At 43.4% G+C, this 20,711-nt stretch overlaps 1 protein-coding gene across 3 annotated transcripts in view; it reads left to right on the top strand.

The window, feature by feature from the left end:
* Nucleotides 1–3,245: 3,245 nt before the first annotated feature.
* HERC3 (HECT and RLD domain containing E3 ubiquitin protein ligase 3) overlaps nucleotides 3,246–20,711 on the top strand; it is a 53,981-nt gene continuing 36,515 nt past the window's right edge. The window contains exons 1-2 of one of the 3 annotated variants that reach the window (XM_086888679.1): nucleotides 3,246–3,348; nucleotides 7,837–8,094. In XM_086888679.1, the coding sequence (XP_086744805.1) occupies nucleotides 7,869–8,094 (226 nt within the window). In that variant the 5' untranslated portion in view covers nucleotides 3,246–3,348; nucleotides 7,837–7,868. Of the gene's footprint in view, nucleotides 3,349–3,469; nucleotides 3,587–4,636; nucleotides 6,471–7,836; nucleotides 8,095–20,711 lie in introns of those variants that run through there. The other 2 variants (XM_086888677.1, XM_023926179.2) reach the window with 2 other exon arrangements.

Raw genomic sequence — 20,711 nt, 5'->3', positions numbered from 1 at the left:
CCCCTGTAGCTGTGTTCTTCCTTCCTCATGCGTCTGTCTACATAGATAAGCGTAGCAGGCAGTGTGTCTGTGTTCTCTGTCCTCCTTGGAAGGGCGGGGGGGCTGTTCACAAGTGGAGTCAAAGGCTGATGTGTGTTTCAAAGAGGTGCATTGTATATGCTGAACAAGTCACTCCTGTGTGATTCAGGATGGCATTGTTACCTACTTAAAAAAAGCAAACCAAAACAAAAGAAAAAAAGAAAAAAAGAGAAAAGCTTCCTTTTAAGTTACAGTATAGTAATTAGTTAAAAAAAAAATAAATTCAAGCTCTCACCACAAGCACCAGGGCAGTACAGGAAAGCAGATGGCATGGGAGTGTTGACGGGAAGAAGGGAAATCTGACTTCCGAGGATGGCAGCTCCCAGCAGAGGGAGCGAGGGGACGTGGCCTGCTCAGACCTAAGCCCTGTCCCCCTCACTCCCCTGGAACAAACAGGACATTGCAGGGATGCTTACATCCTCTGAGAAAGGCACCACCACTCTGGTATATTTTTGTGGGAAAAGGAAACTGGCAGAAACCCAAATTGTTGCCCACATCTCATGTCCAGCTGATGCTGTCCCACCACCACAGATTTCTGTTTTGGCAGCTTAGCCTGCTGTTCTTCAGCAGCCTGCTCCTGGCTGTTCTTTCCCTTTTTATGGTTTTCTAAGCCTCTGGTAGGACTTGGAGATCCAGAGTGATCTTCTGTTCTGTACAAGTGCACAAAATATGTATTCTCTTTGGAATTCAAAATAACCCATTCGAGATTAAATGATAATAGGTTTATTTAGGGCCTGGAGGTATTTCCTTCTCATCATGTATGATGTAACATATCACATGGGAGATTAAAGCCCAGAGTCACTTTCAAGGCTATTTTTAATTTGTCCTCAAATAATCCCTGCTTATATATATATATATATATATATATATATATATGTGTGTGTGTGTGTGTGTGTGTGTGTGTGTATTACATAAAGACTTTCAGAGTAGTGCACTCCTCTCTGATTTTCTGAAATTAATTTGGACACTGGGTTGTTTCTACATTTTCTCATGCAGTGCCTGTTATAAAACATGCAGGAGAATATAACATGGGTAAGGATCACATTCAGCTGTGAGTTCAAAAGGCTTCACACACGCAGCAAAAGTATATTGAACCTGCAGTAGGAATTTTTTTAGGCCACTCATCTGAGCTGAGCATCACCTGCAGGCAAGTCCAAGAGCAGCCTTGAAAGTTCTCCTGGAAGCTGAAATGTAACCAGTTAAAAATTGGTTTCAAGAAGAGACTCTTGGTTCCCTCACACAAATTCCAGGCTTTGCTCCATCATTGTCATTTTGTTTGGTTGGTTGGTTGGTTGGGTTTTTTTGTGATTTTTTTGTTCTTTTGGTTTTTTGTTTGTTTCTTTCTTTCTTTGTGTGTGTGTACCTTCCCCTCCTCGACTGTGCAATCAGAAACAGAGGAAACCAAGTTTAAAGGGAAACGTTCTATTTTGCAAAGGTCTCCAGATGACAAAATAAACAAAACAGAAACAAAAACAAACACAGAAAAGTATGTTTTCCTCTATCTATCTATCTATCTATCTATCTATCTATCTATCTATCTATCTACCTACCTACCTACCTACCTATCTATCTAATCTCCTCTATCTATGCTGTCAGTTATTCTGGAAGCTGCTTGTAACACTGGTTAAACCAGAGATGTTACATCACAGGTGTAATTTTACACTGAAGTAGCTCTTTATTCTAAGCATGCACAATGCATGCAAATACTGGTGACTTTTTTTACCTCATCTGTCACACATTTTCTGCTAAGTGCACAAACACTGTGAATTGCCAGAGATGTAGTGTAAGGGCCACAAATACTTGTGGGCACTGGACTTACCTTAGGGACTCCTTCCCCCCATCCTGAGCCCTTGCAAACACGTGCCTGAGGTTTGCTTCAAATATTGACTGTCATTTTGGTGGTCTGAATGGGATCCAGCTTGTGATTTGCTCTTGTGGAGCACAGTCTTTTTCTAATAGATGGCACTAAAACCAGAAAATCAGTACTTGGGAGTTACATAATTGCTTGCTCATTGGCCTCTTTTCTTTTCTTTTTTTTTTTTTTTTTTCCCTCTCCCAACTGAGACTTTGACAACAAACCTTTTTTTGAGGTTGGAATTTTGTATAAAATTTGAGTTCCTAAACAAATGACCCTGCCAGGTGTTATAAGTGCATATTATATTATTGGATTTTGCAGATATATATTGAATGTTATATGTATAAGGTTAGAAAACTTGGTTGTATTAATATAGTTTCTTTTATTTCTGTTATTGATGAAACTTAGAAATAGTGGTATAATACATATATATGTTAGGCTATAACGTGATATTAAAGCACAAACTACTTTTTGTTTATATAACCCAGAGACTGAAAAGATAGTCAGAGACACCCCCCCACACACATTTTTAAGATTATCTTGTCCTCCAAGACCTCCAAGACAAGTATTTATTGCATCCTCATCGGAGGATATAAAACCCAATGGCGCCAAAAATATTGATCTACTGGGACGGGGGCAAGGTAAAAACTGAACAAAGGAACATAAAAAAAAAAACCCTTAAGAAGAATGTATGAATATGTACGAGAATTTATGGGTATGTAGTAGGGTTCTGTTTATAAAGGACAATCCTTTGTTAGTAAGGTGTGCTCTCTTGGCTGAATGCAGAAACACCCGGCCGTACCTGTACACTTTATTTTTATCTCCTGATTGTCTATTAAACTTCTAAATTCTATAAAAAACACGTGAAGCTCGTTTTTCACACAGGTGACCAGAGGCCACATAAAATGAAGAAGAAACAGATTAGCGGAAAGAAACTATTATTAGTAGTAAGTGACATTTCGTGCTTAACGCGTTTTCAAACACTGGAAAGCTGCCTTTCCCTTGAGACCTTCATTTAGAACAGCTTAAATTCTGGAATGCGCTTAACTTCGCCCCTCGGTTTCTGCCGCGTTTAGCGCGGCTACTGATCCGCCAGGCTGTGGCCCCGCAGCCCGGCGGGCGGGCCCCGGCTGGCCCCAGCGCTCCGCCCGCGGCCCGGCTCCCGCGCCATTCCCTCGGCATTCCCTCGGCATTCCCTCGGCATTCCCTCGGCATTGCCGTGCCGCCGGGAAGGCCAGGCCCCCCCGGAGCCCACGGCGTGCCCTGCCCGCGGGGAACGGAGATTCCCGGCCCGCCCCGCGGCCGCCGGGGCCGGGCCCGCCCTGCGCATTGGCCGCGCCGCGCGTCACTCCCGGCGGCGGCGGCGGGGCCGGGACTTCCTCGGCGCCGCGGCGGCAGCGGCGGGGCTGGCGGCGGTGAGTGCCGGGGAGGGACGGCTTAGCCCCGCCGTGGGGCTGCTGCCGGTGCCGCTACCGAGCCCGTGCCTGGCGGAGCCCCCGCCGCCTTCCCCGGGGCGGGACGCGCGTCCCCGGCCCGGGGCGGGGTGCTCGGGGCGGCCACGGGGCTGCGGCAGGAGGCGCTCGGCGCCGCCGCCGCTGCTGCAGCATCACCTGGCTGCGGGGAGGGCACGGGGCTGCCGGCGCTCCGGGCTCGGTGTGTGCCCGCCGGGAAGCGCCGGTCTGGGCGTGGGAAGCAGCCGCAAGAAGGCCGGGGTGTCCGGGGTGAAGGCAGGGAGGGCGCGGTGTTTTTACTGGGATTGCAAAATGGAGGTGATGGCGGGCGGGGGGGGGGGGGGGTTTGTCATATTTGATTTTGGGTATCTATTTTTATATGTTTTGTGTGGGGGCATCTCCATCTGAGGGCATGCGGCTGTGCAGTGAAAACACTCTGCTCCTGCTTTATTGAACTCATTCGCTGGTACACCTTGTATTCTCTTGCTCTCTAACCTGGTTTACATTGGACATTGAGTTGGACTGAAACGGAGGCAAAAAGAAGAAGAAAGTGGGCTTGGAGTGGCAGAAAGAGGCAGTAAATTCCGTCATTGTTGAGCAATGCTAGTAGAAGAAACACATTTGTTATCTGAAATCTCACAAACAAGAGGGAAGGAAAAAACTTGTTTATTCATGCACTGCCAGTTGGCAGATCTCTTTGTTTAGAGAGCACTGAGCCTTGAGTGTCGATTGTTGCAATTGCGATATTTACTTAGGTGACTTTCCCAGAAAGGGTGCAGAGTGGAAATGGCTTTAGAATGTGTTTGTGTGATTTTTGAGGAGAGACTGTGCGTGGCATGAGAGCTTTTAAAAAGAGAGAGGAAAAGAAAAAGAAAAAAGATAAAATACATCCTGTCATGATCATACATACAGCATTATTTTTTTACCAAAGCACCGGGGCTGATTTTTTCAGCAAAGGACATATACTTAGTATGTCAGCAGAACCTTATTATAGCGGAGGGTGGGTCTTCCACCCACAATAGATTTCCTCAAAATATTCCTCACAGTGTGAGGCTTTCCTAGCTCTAGCTAGGAAATTATTCCTGGAATGTCAGGATCTGAGGATGTGGTGTTATATCTTTCCCCCTCTTTTTTATACGTGGGGAAGCTCTGCAAATGACTGGCTTTACTGCATTGCATCTGTTCTTATCTCTGAAACATGAATACCAAGCTGGCTGTGTTGGGATTTCTGAAGAACAGGAATAGGTAATGTGGTTGGGTACTGCAGTTCTTGTGCTTTTGCAAATCCGATTTTTAAAAGGAACTCTGAACTTTAATCCCTAACTGATGCACTTAAGAAAAGCCTCTCCCCTAAGGCTTTGCCCTCTGAAGATAAAAATTCCGCTTTTTTTAAGGTATATTGAGCTGGGCACTAGGAATATTAATCCCTTATATAAAATTTCAGATAAGTGAATATAAATCAGATATTTAACATATACATGAGTATGTGCAGGCACATGTCTGTTAGTGCTTGCCTACACTAGAAACTTTTTATGTAATTGTTTTAGCATGGGAAAGGTACGCAGTTTGTAGAGGTAGTTTGCAGTGGCAATATTACTTCCTCTGCTACTGTCAAAGAAGACTAACTGCCTTAACCAGATTGGAAACAGAGTGAAATTGTCATTTAAAGTCTCGTTGTTTCAGAACACAGCTCCTACTTGAACATATAATGTATTAAGACCTCCAGCATTTTTTTTTGGAGGGGGAGGGAAAAAAAACCCCAGTCTTAAAGTCTTGGTTTTAAAAATGTCTTCAACGTAAGTAAATTCACTTTGAAATATTTAGCTGTGCCTGTACACTCTGTACACAGGCTGTGTTTTTTTTTTGCTTTGCTCTCCACTGGAAAGTGTTGGTCTGCTTCCGTGAAACTGAGCTGCACAGAGATTTATTTGCAAAATGTTTAGAAGATGGGGGTGGCAGTCGATAGAGATTATTAAAAAAAAACCCAAAAAACAACTTGTGAAAACCAGGTTTTCTATGTCTGGTATAGGGATTGTTAAATATGAGGAACTTCAGAAAATATGGCCTCTAGCATGAATGGAGGGTTGTACTCTGAAATATCACCCTAGTGTTTATATGGATTACTGGGAGTTTGAACTCCTGTTTCAAGTAGTATCTTAGCTGGAGGAAAAACCCATCTCTTACCAATCACATCATATCCCCTTGCCCATTAGCAGCAAATTCTTGTGTGGAATATGAACACAAGGAAAGTAATTAATGTATTTTTAGCATTTTTAAAAGAAATTAGCACTAGGGAAGATGACTGTAGTCTACAGGGAGCAGATGTTGAGGTATCCTTTTAAAAGGTATCCCAAATTAATATTTAGCTCATGTGGTACAATGTCACTGTAGTTCAAGTCGTATACTGGTGACATTTTTTTGAGCTCAGAGGCAGTATCTATTTATCTTAGCAGGGAACGTGATCCTTGGATCTTCAGGATGGCTGCTTATGTCTTTGTAACATGCAGTTCCCCAGGCTGAGAGAAACAGCAGTCCCAGATTTCTACCATTCCAGTGTCAGTTTTGAAATGATTCCCTGCCACCTTCAGGGTATTGCTCATACATTTCTAGTTTGGGTTTTTTTGGTGGTGTGATAGAACATGAAGTTCGCTCTAAATGTAGCTGTTTAAAGCACATGCACACACTTCAATTTTCTTCTGTCCCACGGCATTCCTATTCTTAGGGTAGCCAGCATCGAGGGTATCTTCCATCAGGCATTAGGGCAGCCACATAGAGAGTGTACATCATGACTGATTTAACCAGGCTGAGCCTTGTAATCTGCTTTTTCCTCTTCGTGCTTTGGAGCTGGCCAGTGATAAGCACATGTGGGTGTGAACGAGTTAAATTGTGCTATAGAGGAAGAAGGGCTGCTAAAGATAAGCGGGGTCCTGCATTACTTTAAAGCACCTAATAAGAGATCCTGGTTAACAGTTTGTGGTAGGAAATTGCACCACTGATGAAGTACTAACTGGAAAATCCAGTCCTCTCCCTTCCCCTTCCAGCTCAGTCCTGCCTCAGCGGAAGTGACCACAGCTGACGGGCGAAGGGTAAGAGATGAACACCCGTTGATTAGGGCTAAGGTTAGGAAAGGCTTTATTGCTAACACCTAGAGCTTGAATTAGCACCAGGTTTTGGAAACAAACCGAATGTGTGCATTTCCTGTCTGCTCAGAGTGGGAGAAGGAATCTTCGGCGCTTCAGGGATTACCTTTTGCTTTTCTGTCTTGTGCTATGTTAGTAAATACTGCTGCTACTGCTGCAAATTGCCTTAGCTTAAAACTTGGCATGGTGTGTCCTAAGACTTAATGTCTCAGATCTTTCATTTAATTTTGTAATCTTCCTTTTCCTTCCTGTTAAAAAAAAAAAAAGAACAGAGCTTTAGCTAGTTTCTAGTTCAATCAGAGGAGTTCTCAATGTCTTATTAGTATAGCATGCTTAACAAATAACCCAAACCTATTGAGATTAGGAGTGACAAAGGGGTATTACTAAAATCTTATGCATGCTTCTTATGGAATGCTGTTTTCTTCCCCCAGCTTTTGTGCATTAACATCCTGTTGTCTTTATTGTTTTCAAGCCAAGTTAATTCCTTGGACCTTTTATATTGCATTATTTTTTTCCCTTCCCATGTTACCCCACTCTTAAATCCCTGACTTTCACTGAGCACAGCACAGAAGATAACACCTGACTGCTGGCAAGTTGCATCAACGTGACCTGTCCATTGCTGTCAGGGCCAAGCTGTCAATGTGCTGCTCCACGTGAACTACTGCTTCTTGTGTAATTCTTGCTGCAGTTCAGGGCTGTGTGTGTGTTCACTGTGTGTGGCTCAAGTTCAGTGTGTGTGTGTGCATGCACAAATTTGGGTTGCACGACTGTGTTCAATTGAGGAAAGTACTCCTTAATCTCTTTATCAGAAACAACAAATTTCTGCATTGGCCAGTATACCACAAATACCTGTGTCATTCTGTTCAGGGCTAATCTCACCACCTTGGAAGGAATTTTTAAAGATTTTCTTAGAAGTGGTCTCAAATATGGCACTCTGAAAGTTCAGATTTGGGCCTGTTAGTCTGAAAAGCATTACATTTGGTTTGGGGTATTGTTTGATATTTGGGTAATTTTGAGTAATGAGTGATTTTGCAGTGTAAAAGCTCAGTCTCCTGGGTTTCAGAACATTTCTGCTGCCTCGCAGATGGAGATGGCCAAGGCATGAAGGTGCTGATTCAGTACCACAGCTGAGCTGTCTTGATTACTCTTTGTCTGTGTAATGGTTTACTGACAGTTCACAAACCTGACAGTCACGCAGGAAATGCTTTTTTCTGGTTGTTTCCACCTCCTGCTGTGAGCAGCTGGATCTCTGTAGGATCATTTGTGGCGTACTTGCTTCATTCACACTCATTCCTCTGTCTCCCTTGCCCAGGAAGGATACATGACTTGCTGAAAAGAGAGAAAATGCTATGCTGGGGCTACTCGTCTTACGGACAACCTGGGATAGGTAGCAACCTCCAGGTCATCATTCCTGAACCACAGGTATATGGGTTCATCCATGATAGAAATGTCAAGGAGGTGGCGTGTGGAGGAAACCACTCTGTGTTCCTGTTGGAAGATGGAGAGGTGTATACCTGTGGCTTGAACACCAAAGGTCAACTGGGGCATGACTGTGAAGGAAGCAAGCCAGGTAAGTCTGCTTTTTATGTGCACTTCAAACTGTCTTGAGGCTGGTGGGCTGAGAACATTATGGGAGCTGCTTTGTGCCGATTGCTGTAGAGCTGGAGCAGCCAGCAGAGCTGATAATCGTGTCACAAAACACAGTAGTGATGCTGAATAACACTGGCTGGCTCTGGAAAGCTAAAGCTGAGCAGCATGGGTGAAGAGACAGGTCTGCTCACTTTGCCTGGGAAATGCATCAAAACAGAGGCGAGCACAGATGGTCTCGGGGCAGATTTTGTTATCTGGCATTATGTTGTCTCTTTATAAAACGAGGAGAAGCCCATGAGTCACGAGTGTCTTCTGCTTTGTCTTTCCAATTGCACTGCATTGTTATGCCCACTCTTATTCAGCTGTTGCTGGGAATTTTCTCACTTACACCAAAGAGTACAAGTGTATCTGTGTTGAGTAGAGTTGTGGAGAGCAAACTTGTGTTTGGCCAAGAGGCTCTGTGAGTTTTGTTTGCCCCTTTCAGAATCCCTCGTTGACTTGTGCCTTCACTCCTTCATGCTTTCTTAATCTGAAAGGAGATCACTTTAGTGTTGTGTTCCCCAGACTCACGTGCATCTTATCATTGTATTCCTGTGGACAAGAACTCATGAGTGCTGAACCACAGGCAGCTACTGCCTCTCCTTCCCAGGGTGAAGGAGTGGTTTAATTGTAAATTGTTCTTGAAAGAAGCCCTGAAGCCTTTCTTCTGGACTCTTTTGAATGTTGGCCTTCCAGTTTATCTTGCATTAACTTCTTGGTTTTGGCATGTGGTAAAGATACAGGTATTTCTGTTTCCATAAAAGTCCTGTGCGGTGAGTAATTAATTCCTCAAACTGCAGGTTACCCTCTGTAGGGCTTGTGTCTTCTCCAGTGTAACCTATTATTGCATGGTAGAAAGAAGGTGTCTGCAAGACAGCCACAGTTCCCCGTGCAGTATGTGCAATTCTGATCTGACTGACCCTGCTGTGCTCCTGTCCTCTGTCAGTGTCTTTTGTCTCTTCCTCTCAGAATGAGCCGGCAGGCGGTGGATGATGTGGTGCTGGATTAGAGGAGTTGACCTTGAATCTTCCCTCTCTTGCTTTTCCTACAAGTAGTTTCTAAACAGTTAGTGAAAGAGGTTGGGAATAGCAGGATTGCTGAAGTCCTCTCTGTGCAAGTCTTCTGAGGACTTGTAAATTTAAGCCGTGGAATATGTGAGATGCTTGGTAAAAGGAAGCCAAGCCTAATGAATATTCAGCTTAAACTTCTGAGGATACTTCATCCTGCAAATCACCCAGCTAACTCAAGACTAGTGAGGAGGCCCCAGAAATTCAGTACTGTTTTGAGTGCTGCAAAGATACTCTGAAGAACATCTTCAGGCTACGCTGCTGTTTTACCCATCAAATTAAGCAAGCATAATGATGATGAAAATGGAGGATTTACAGCAAATAGATCAGAGCTGGAAATGGACTTAATGAATCCTGAATGCTGAAGTGTAGACCTCTCAGCTATGTAATCCTGCTCAGCTAGATCTGTAGAAGAGGGCCATTCTGAGATTTTGAAGCAGAAATGAAAGGTTCCTTGTGTTTGATCCCAAGTGCCCTTCTTCTACCCCTTCAATTAGGGTCTGTCACCAAGATGTGAAACCAAGTCCCAGTTATCCTACAGGTTTACTTTCTTCTGAAAAAGGTTCTGCAGCACTGCTCTCTGAGGAGTCTTTGGCCGTCCTAGAGAAATGGTGTTTCAACACAGCATTACTGGCTGTGGCTGCAGTGGGATTTCTGCTGGCTGGAGCAGGTGGCAGGGATGTGCTGTAAAGCAGGGAACAGCTGCTCTTTTTAGCTTACAGTGAACAGTCACAGCAGTCTTTATGGTAAGAGTGAAGTGGGGGAGAGCCCCATCACACACTCCTCTGTGCTTTGTCGTGCAACACTGGGAACTGAATTTCTTAGTTTTCATTTGCAAATGGGAACAAGAAGAATCAAGCCTTCCTCTTTCACCCCCACTTCCTCTGCATGGAATAAAGACAACCTTACACCTTCTGTGTAGAAAGGCCTGTTGAAGACGATCTTTTCCATTTCCCATTGTTGTGGGCCCATGAACAAAGCTGTGCCTGATAGGTGATGGAGATCCGTGTGTGCAACACGGGGTCCTGAGTTGTTGGAAATGATAGAGAAGACTGTCAGGAAGAGTCTGTGGTAGAGAATGGGAGAAATGCCAGGAACTGTGAGTCCTAGAGCTGCATCTCTCCAGCTCTGCTGGACAGGGCAGTGTGGGCTGAGGTCCCTTGGTTTCCCTGCCCTGTGGCTTGATCCTGCCAAGCCTGTGACGACAGCTAGAAGTGGGTGACCTCTGCCCAGCTCTGGAAGTGAGCTCCATCTCCTGATATAGGAGGCTATGACACAATACAGATTGTCCCTTTCAGGAAGCCCCTGTGGAGCCTTCTCTGGGCTTCAGAAATGCTTACCAGGGCTTTACAGAGTGCCTTGGTTGTGTTTGAGAGTAACACGGAGACAAAAATGTGCAAGGGGTTTTGAACCTTGTGAAGGCTGCATTGACTTCCTAGGGGTGGAGCGATCCCCTTCCTGCTGCCTGGGTCTTCCCTAACAGGAAACTCCCTTTTATTTCTCACTATCCAGTTTTGCTTCTCTTTCATGCTGCTCATGAAAATGTCAAACAGTGGCACAGGATTGGTTCCGCAGTTCCTCGTGGAGGAGCCCTTTGGAGGGCACCTTTTGACATGAAAGAAAACGTGTTAATTAAGAGCTGTGTTTATGGTCACATCTGCTGACCTTGTGGATATAATGTGGAGAGGGGGATAGCAGCTGGCAAAGTGATTCTTATGCCTCTCCTCTACAGGGAACACAAATTGCTGGGGGAGTGCATGCCACTGAAAAAGCATAAATCAGTAGAGGTTTATTTTCTGGAAGTGCTCTTTCCTCTGTATTTTACATTGAGGTGCTAAAATTAGTATTTAAGATGCCTAAGAAATTTAGCCAAACTAAAATAACATTCCTTTTGACTAAAAGCTAACTGCTTCTAAGTGTTTCAAAGTCCCTCCTTTTGATGACACCAGGGTGATACCAGGTGTGACACTCCCATTGCTCTACCACAAGCCAGTTTCCCACATTGTCATGCTGTTTGCCAATTCAATTTTTTTTTTCTAGTTGTGGTGATTGGCAAGGTACTTGAAGAGCTCACCCCTCTTAGGGGTGGATATCTGGCTTTGTTAATACATACATGATCGTTTTTCCTCACATGTCCTTTTTTTTTTTTCCTTTTCCTCCCCAAAACATTCCGTAGTTTGTGTCTGTGCAATCACTTGGCAGGGATGCAGAGGGAGAGGAATGCTGTTCCAGCGTTCTCTCACCATGAGCATGATTAATAAAGCTTCTGTCTGACCTGCCCTAATTTTCACTTGTGTTGTTACGCCCTTGAAGTCTCCAGAGTCTCTGACCATGTCTTAGGAGAAGCAACTTGGCAATTTTGGTAGTGAAGTATTGAAGCCTCTGTTTTGCAAAATTAGTCTGAGTCTGCATTGATTTCCTGAAATTTATCAGATGATAGCATACATTATGTCTCTAATGGGAAGCAATAATTTTGTACTGCAGTAGTTTTAAGGGGGGGAAAAAATATTCTTCATAAGTATATCTAAATTTTGCCTTTTTCAGTCCCTTAATTTCACTTGGATTGATTTTCTTCTGGTCTGCCATGATGTCTTGGCTCCCTGTGATGACTCTTAGATAAGTGTTTTATCTGAGTCTGCCTGCTGGAGAACAAAAGACAGGCTGAGGTACCTAAGGTAAAGGCTCTTTGGGGTCTGGGTGGAATTATAGAGGAGTGTGAAACAACTAGCTGGTTGTTTGTGGTTCGTAAAGCTTTAAAAACCTGCCCCAGTCTGAGATGTGGAACTTGTTTTTGGCTCTAGATATTTGTTCTGTTCAAGTAATTTGGACTGCATTTGACTTCTGCTAGTGGGAAAACCTGGGCTTTGGTAATTAGTGTCTCAAGAGAGCTACAGAACAATGTTGCAAGCCAAATTTGCCTCTAACCTTTTGTCTGGTAAGATACAGCAGAGAAACCTATGATTTTTTCACAAAATTCCCTGTCTGGATACAAATTTGCAGGGGAGCACTGCCTTTCACAGCATTGTGGAATCTCTGCTGATAAATAGAAATATCATCATAATGTCCATTCTCTTTCAAGAATCAGGAAAAAGCACCACCAAAACAAACAAACCAGCCTAGGTGCTCCAGATCTTCTGGATTTCTCTGAACTGAGTGGCCTTTCTTTTCAAATGTAAGTCCACTTGTCCTGAGCCTCAGCAGAGGATTACATCTGCAGCGAGCTCTGTGTTCAGGGCAGCATGCTTGTTAATCATAAACCCCGGGAACAGCTGAGAATTCAGATGTGCCACCTGCTTGGAAGGACAGTCTGTGTGGATCTTCCTGTTTTAGCCTCTTCCCGGTGGGTGAGAAGTCAGCCACGAGGTCCTGGTTGCTCTGGAGGAGAGGTGGCAGGGCTTGTGTTTGTCATGAGCAGACAAAGAGCTGTGTGTGTTTATGTTTCAGCACCCATTGTAAATGTTATTTGGGGAAAAAAAAAAGTGATTAAACTGGTCACCCCTTGCAGAAGTTGGGTATGTTCATTTGTACCCATCCCTCTTGCTCCTTTGATCGATCACAGGAGCTGACCAAGCTGTTTCAGGTTGCTGTGCCTTCACTAGTGGCTGCAGTGGATTTGCTTTATGGAGTGTCAATTTCAGCTGAACTTGTGCCATTTGGGCTTCAGAATGATTTTAAAATTAGATGTCGGAATTTAAAATTAACTTAATTTAGAAACAGTTGGTAATTGGTTGAATGAGAAGTAAAGGAAGTGCTTTCCCTGAGATACCTTAAACATGCCTACATTGTGTTGAATTGGCTGGCTGACGGGTTTGAATATGCCAGATATTTTTAGTGGGAGTTGTTTTAAAATTTGTGTGGTCTTGGTCATGTGAACTGACTTGTGCCAGTATTTTCTGAGACTGTGGGACTGGGAGAACCTACACTGAGGAGAGAGAAGGCTCTTCAGGAGTGCGTAAACAAGTAAAAATCTGATTTCTTGGCAGTAATGAAACCTAATCAGCACCTAAAATGGCTTTAAGGTGTTCTCAGATGCAACTCTGAAGTCTTGTCTCTAAACACACATGTATTATTAGAACCACTGGATTCCTTTCTTGATTTCATTTTGCTGAGAGGTAAAAACAAGTATGAGCCCAGGGAAGCAAGATGCTAGGTTTTTTTTGCAAATCATTATGATCTGTTATTACAGAGGATGTGAGGGACAGTTTCAATGCTTCTTTAGCTCAAAAGGCAGAGCTGCAGTAAGAATGACCAGATTTTTGCCTTCTGACTTGGAGGTTTGTGGGGCAATTTGGCAACCTGAACTTGTACTTACCTCTGTTGTATTTGTTACTTGTCACTCCTGTATCATGAGTACTTTTCAGAGGCTTTCTGAAGGTGCAGCTGAAATAAAAGCCTGCAAATGAAATAAAGGCTGTCTGCCTGCCTGGCTTGGAAGGAGCATGAAACCTTGGCACGGTGTGTGGCTGTAATGACTGGCCCCTTTCCTGCAGCCATACTGAAGCTGGAAGATGTGTTCAGGATAAAATGGGTGGATAGCTGTGTGTGGTGAGTTAAAGGAAAGGACAGGGAAGAAGCTGGAGGAGATAGATTAAGGTTTTCTAAATGCCCCAGCCTTTTTGTAGTGAGAATAGTTGTTTGTGCTGGACAGAAGTGATGACTTCATTAAGCTGAGTAAGTATGGCTGAGCGTCACAGCTTCTAGGAGAGATTTGAGTAGTTTGGTGGCTGTTGATTTTGACTCAGTTATCTTCAGACAGCCCAATATTCTTACTTAAGCTGGATTGGAAATAAGACTTTATGTCAAAGATCTGTTTGAAACTTCATATCAGAAATCAAGTATTTTTGGTAGCTGAAAAGAGCTGGTAGGACATGCTCACTCTTCAACACCTGACCTACATTTTAAACAGTTGCCTGCCTATAAAAACTCACCAAAAAGGAATCTACAGATGCTCATATCTTTTTTTCTCAGAATGCCTAGTAGATAAAATTAATATATATATATATATTTTTTTTTTAATGTTTAATAGAACTGCATTCTTTGCCTCCCTTTTTCCAGTCACCATGCCTGTTAGCAATAACATATTTTCAAGCAAGATTTGTGAAGCTGGTGGGAATGCCCTTGAAAGCAAGAGCAGAGGTCCTCTACTGACTGTGTACTGTGCAGGTGTGTCTTTTCAGAAATGTGGCTTTTTTTTTGCTCAATGCAAACCACTGCAGGATTAAAATAAATGGGGACAGAGTAAGGAGCAAATCAAGTGCTTTTGAAAATTGTATAACTTAATCAAAGCCTGGGCCTGCCACAAGTGAGACTCTCAAGTGTCAGAGCTTTGCAGTGTGTAGTGCCAGCCCATCAAATCTGGCATCTACACACCCATTTCCCTAATTCCCCCTTCTACTTCTGGTATCCATCCTCAGTATGTCCTGCCAAGGTTTAGTGCATCCTGCCCACCTTGGACTTGCTGCCTTGGAGCTGTGGGATTTGCTGACTTGTGCATGGTGGACCTTGGAGGTTTCTCAGTAGTCATGGACCAGCCACAGCTTCTGTGCTGCCTGCCAGTGGCCAGCCAGCCTGGCTGAATGACCACCTTTACAGCTCTCTGCCATAGCCTGAGGAGGAAAATGGGTTCTATCTGGGTTTTCTGAATATATGTTTTCCCTGTGCTTCTTTAGCGACTCATGGTGTTTTATTTCTTTGAAAGAACTATCCCTACTAGTTTATCTCCAGGGTCTGAAGGTGGATTCTTCCCTCTGCCAGCTGATGCTTGCCAAATTGAAGCCTTCTGTGCCTGAGCAGCCTTTCCAGGAGCCTGCTCCAGCTGTCTGTGCCCATGCCAGTCTGTATCTCTAGCTCCTGAGAGAGGCTGTGTCCTCTAGACAAAAGGCGGTGAAGTGGGGAGGGCTTTTTGTCTGTGCCTGAGGAAGGGCTTTGCTTTCTCGGGGTAGGTGTCTGCTCACAGCTGTGAGGGGGACTCACTGGCAAAGCTTACGTGAAGTGACACCCTGGGATGTCACTGTGGCCTCTCACTTCTTGCTCTTGCATTCCTGCCGTGACATGACCAGAAACAGCTTTATAAAGTGTAGGCAGTGTTAGTAACTGAGACAGCCTCTCTCAGACTGGAGACTGTAAGTAGCCATTCTCAATAAATGAATGAGCAGTACCACATGTGTCATGCAGGTAAACCATCATCTTGATAAGAATCACTAGTGTCTCTGGATGAAAGGGGACTGCAGAATCTTTTGTTACTTGGAGCTTCTCAGCCATGACCTATGGACCGTGTTGCCACTGCTGTGATCAACTACAGTGTTCTGGGGGAGTGTCACCTGCTTTGGTCTGTCTTCTGTCCTGTGCTGTCTTCTCCCCACACTTACTTTTTGTTCAGTGACTCAACTCTCTATTTACATTTCCTCCCTTGTAACCAAATTATCAGTCTTATCAGCTTCGGCGCTGCTGTTGTCTGTCTGATCGGGCTGTTCTTCACACTGCTCTGCTTTCTGCTGCAGGCTTAGTGCCATTCACAAAGTTCAGGAGAGGAAAACCTTAAGATTTGCAAACAGGACTTGTAAAACCCAGCCTTGTCGATGGATATAGTAAACTTAGGGTATTGAGAAAGTTAGAGGACATTATATTTTGATGTAAACATTGCTTGCTTCCTACTTCCAAGTTTTTTCCCCATGCTAAGAGAGGTTTGAGCTAAAGGTGTGCAGCCGTATGTAGGTGAGAGGAGCAGGCAGATAGTGAGGATAGCTGTCATATGGTGGGAATGTGGTCTCCCCGTGGGGTTTGCTCCTGTAGTAAGTGCAGAGCACAGTGTTTCTCACACCCTTGTACGCAATAGTGTAGTGTAATCTGAGCTCAAGATGCAACAAGCATGTGATACCTTCTCAGAGCCGCTCTGCAAAGAGCAGGAAGGTGAAAACGCAGAGCTGATGTCAGGCAGGGTGGTTCCAGCTGTCTACGTGTTGTGTGTCTCATCTGCCTGGCCATGCCAGAGACTGTAGAGTCACCAAGGTGTGTTCTTGAAACTGTCCAACAACCCTGGCCTCCTCCCCGTGCACCTTCCTCTGGTTTTACTGCTGACAAACCACAGCCTGCAGAGGTGGTGTGAGTGAAGCCACAGGAGTAATTTTAGCTGACTGGGTTAGATTATGTTTTCAAAAAAGCACATGACAGCTTTGCAAAGTCTGTGTTTAGTTTAAGTGGTTTATAGAGTCTGATTTCTTCATCCCAGTCCAGGACTCCAGATGTTTCCCATGACAGCTAGGAGTGTGGTATGCCTAGGTGGGCAGAGTTGAAAGTAGGCAGAGGGAAATCAGAGGGTCCTTCTTGGGAGCTTTAAGGGAGAGGGGAAGGGGCAAAAGACCTTGGCAAACACCATGATTTCCCCCTCCCCAGTTACCAGTTTCCAAGTGGCAGAATCACACTTCCACTAGGGATGATGTTTTCTGGAAAAGCTGGTGAGTGTACTTGTGCTGCTGCTGCTTAAATAGCTGGTATTTTACTGCTAGTACAGATAAAAACAGTGAATAGCTAGGATACGGAAGTAATGCTGACAAAAAGAAAAGGAGAAACTTTTGTAAGGGGAGGGAGATATCTTCTCTCTTGGTGTGCTTTTAATTGCAAGCATTTTGATTGTTGCATTTTGGTTTTCTTTTTCCAGTTTCTTTAAAACATGTAGACATGTTTTAACATTCAGCTGACTTCAGTAGGACTGGAATCATGAAACTCATCACAGCCTAGAAGTAGAGCCAGGATATCCATCTGCAGAAACGTCTTTGGGATGTGCCATGGGAGACTGGGGAGTCAGCTGAAGCTTACTAATTAATGTACAAAAGTCTTGTCAGGGCATTTGGTAGATCCACTGTTGCTTACTTGCATTTTGTACAGTGGCTTAATAAAACGGTGGTGACTGATAAGTTCGGGCCACGATGTTTTTCTGTTTTCTTGTGGTGCTTGCTGAAAGCAGTAGCAGATTTTTATGGAGTTTTTGGCTGTTGAATCAGGCTTCCCTAGGTGCTAATGCTGTTAGTGTCACCTTGTTAGATGGTTTAATGTCTTGGTGCAATTCATCACCAAAAGGAGAGAACTCTGCTCCTTTCCTATAAGAATTAAGGCTTTTCAGTACTCAGAGAACAGAAAGATTATACAGGTGAAATTTAGGTTGCCGTTGGTATCTGATTAAATATTCAGCTGCCTTGAGCATTGAAACATTGTATTTCACACTTCTGATTTTTTAGCTGTGTTGCACAATGCTCACGCATCTTCAGTGTGCACGTGGACTACATTAACAAGCATGGCAATGCAAAGAAATTGGCTCATCTGTCCTCAGACTTGCAAGCTGCTAGCCTTTAACCCAGAGGAATTTCTTAGCTTACCTGTTTCTCTCTTCCCTGTATTTCTACCACCATCTCTTATCTGGACAAGCTGGCAATACACCTATTTTTGAGAATCTGCGAGCGCTTTCTTTGCAGACACCAACAACCAAGATGAGCAAAATGCCCTGAGTTGCTTATTGTCAGACTAGGGAGATGATGAAGTTTTGGCCAGATGTCCAAGCAGACCGAAATCACTTGAAATGCTTCCAAGGCACAGCTTCTTCTGACCAGGGATGCAGATTTTGCCGCTGAAGGTGTTACCTCAGGGCTGATGGTTTCCCTGTAGTTTCCAGGCAGAAGAAGCCATCTGGTGCTGTTCCTGTACATCCTGGTACACATATGGCTGAAGGATTTTGCCCCGTCCTCTAGCAAAAGCCTGTCTTGTGAGCAGCTGGAAGCTATACACAGACAGGGTGTACCCACTCTCTGATAAAATTACTAGGAGTAGGAAAGCTAATTAATCATTCATTGCCTGTGCATTCTAATTAGAGCAGTATAAGTGAGTACTTTGTACTTCTAGCAGTTTCAGACCCTGAAGATCTTGTATAGCTTTCCAAAAATGTAGGGACAAAGCACGGGCCCTGCTTTATAAATAGGGAAGCTATGGACTGGTGGTGGGCTTGTCAGGGGTTTTCATTCTTGTCCCAGCTTTACTGCCATTCCCAAACCTTCAAGCTAAATGCACTGATTGTCAGAAAGTTGAGTTGTAGAAACATAAGCTGCTTATTGTCAACTTTTGCTGGAGTGTCCTTGCAAACCAAGAAAACACAAGAGCAGTCGTGGGAAGCAGGCCTGTCACCATTCACAGATGGACTGTCCTGAAGACATTTTGCCTTATTTTTCAGTCCAGTGTATTTTATGAAGAGATCTAACAGGGTGAAAACGAGAAAAAGCCAAACCTTGATATACCTGCTTGTGTTGAGATCCACAGGATAAAGTGGCAGAAGAGAGAAATCAAAGCTGGAACTCCACCAGATATGAAGAACTGATAAAGGACTTATAAGCATTGGTGCTGTTTTGAGACAGCTGACAGCTTCAGGAAGAAAAGATTGTCAGTGTCTACTTCTTGGAACTTAAGAGTTTTTGTTTGCTTTTTGAAAGTTTTATGAGGTGTTGAAACACTGTATTGCATAATTGCTTCAGCCCTTCCCTATTGCTTTCAGGGTTTTGTTCTGCTTAGCTTTATAGATAATTTTGCCTTTTAAGCCCCACTTGATGGGTTTTATTCATCAATTACATGAGACACAACACTAAGAATAAACTTCACCTTTTGTTGTAGGAGACGCTTTCTGGGGACGGTCAGAGACACGGCAAAGACCTCTATAATCGAGTTAAGTGTTAGAAGTTTATTTCAGGGCGTGGGGTAGAGAGATATAGAGAGAGCAAGAGACGGAAAAAGAGCAAGCAAGAGAAAAAAAAAGAGAGCGCAAAAAGAGCAAAAAAAAGCAAAAAAGAGAGAGCAAAAAGAGAGAGAGAGACGGGAAAAAAAAGAGTGAAAAGAGCAAAAAGAGACTGAGCTCTTCTATACCACTACTTATATAACCTATACCTTTGAATATTCTATTCCTTAACTAACCAATCTTTCTAAGTATACTAATTTAGTAACATTTGTGTACAACCTATAGAAATCGCTATTTTTGCATATTTTTAGTTATCTCAGGGTCCTTCAGACCTTTCCTTATAAGGCTGGGATGAGGGGTCTCAGCTTGGTTTTATTGCAGGAAAGAATGTGTTCTGGCATACCAGCCCGGTTGGTTTCTTTGAATTATTCAAACCGTGCTATCATTTGTATTTCTTCCTTAGCCTTTCTGGCTACAAAATCATATTTATAATTTCTTTCTAATTCTACCTTCCCAACATCTCCCCCGTTTTGTCTATGAATAACTAAGATATTAGATACGGTTCTACTCATTAGTTTCTGCATGCATTGGAGTATACAAGGTATAGCTATTAAAACTACAATTATCACTATCAAAATAATCAAGCTTATTTTACAAAGTTCCTTAAGCCAGGGTGCAAAGTTCCAATTATCAAACAAACCATCTAACCAAGATGGGTCACTGATTGTGATTTGGTCTGCTAAGTCTCTTAGATTTTGCAGCTGTCTATGGATGGAGACAGAATGATCTGATAAATTCATGCAACATAAGCCTTGAAAATCCTCACAGCCATGTCCATGAGCCAGTAAAAGGTAATCAATGGCTGCTCTATTTTGTAATGTGGCATGTCTGATTGCTTCTTCATCTGTCAGTAGATCACTTATCATGACTGACGTGGCATTTACTTCTTTACTGAGCCAACAGCCTAACTTATTCAACTGTTTCAATGCAATTGCGGAACTTAATTGGGGTAAAAAGATACTCGTAGCAATAGATTCTCCAGAATTCCAAGGCTGAAAGTTGCTATCACAATCATTCTCATATTTATTTCCTGTGGGGGATCTAATTTTTCTGTTTTTCTTTTTGACTACTTCTTTAACACTGGGAGCGATTACTGTAAGCTGTCCCAGGGCACAAGGGCCACCCTCTATATTCGAGGGTATGCCTTGCCAAGCTCTGTCTCCACAGATGAGCCAAATTCCTTTTGGAAAACGTATAGGTAATTTGCTAAATTGTTTTCCATAAGGTTGAACATATGAAATGAGCTTATTTTGATGACACCAGAAAGTCACATTACTATAAACTGGATGGTATGGGGTGACATTTAAATGAGGACCCTCTCCTTCCATGAGAAGAAAGCTGTAACAGATATCCATAGTTACTGAGCCTAGGATTTCAAGTTCTTGGATTTCAGATTCATGAACTTTAGAATTGTCAATATAAGTTTGGTGTTTTTGGGTAGGATCTAAAGCTTCAGGGTGATCATCATATGGCCAATATCTCTCAAAGGTAACATTATCAAAACCTTCTGGAAAAGGTACCCCAACTAGACAAGTCGAGAAAGGTTTGTCAGGGCTTGTGTCAGATAAACATATAGTGTCAGAACCTGCAGACCTGGCTAAAGAAACCCATACATTAGTTTTTGGTTGATTCACAGGTAAGGCTTCACTATACAGATTAAAACAAAAAGATAAAAACAACATGCACTTGGGTAAACGACAGAACTCCATTTTTTTTTTT

Source organism: Cyanistes caeruleus, chromosome 5 (genome assembly GCF_971803275.1).
Source record: "Cyanistes caeruleus chromosome 5, bCyaCae1.hap1.1, whole genome shotgun sequence".
NCBI lineage: Eukaryota > Metazoa > Chordata > Aves > Passeriformes > Paridae > Cyanistes > Cyanistes caeruleus.
The sequence above is the reverse complement of the archived record's forward strand: the minus strand, read 5'-3'. Positions and strand labels throughout refer to the sequence as shown.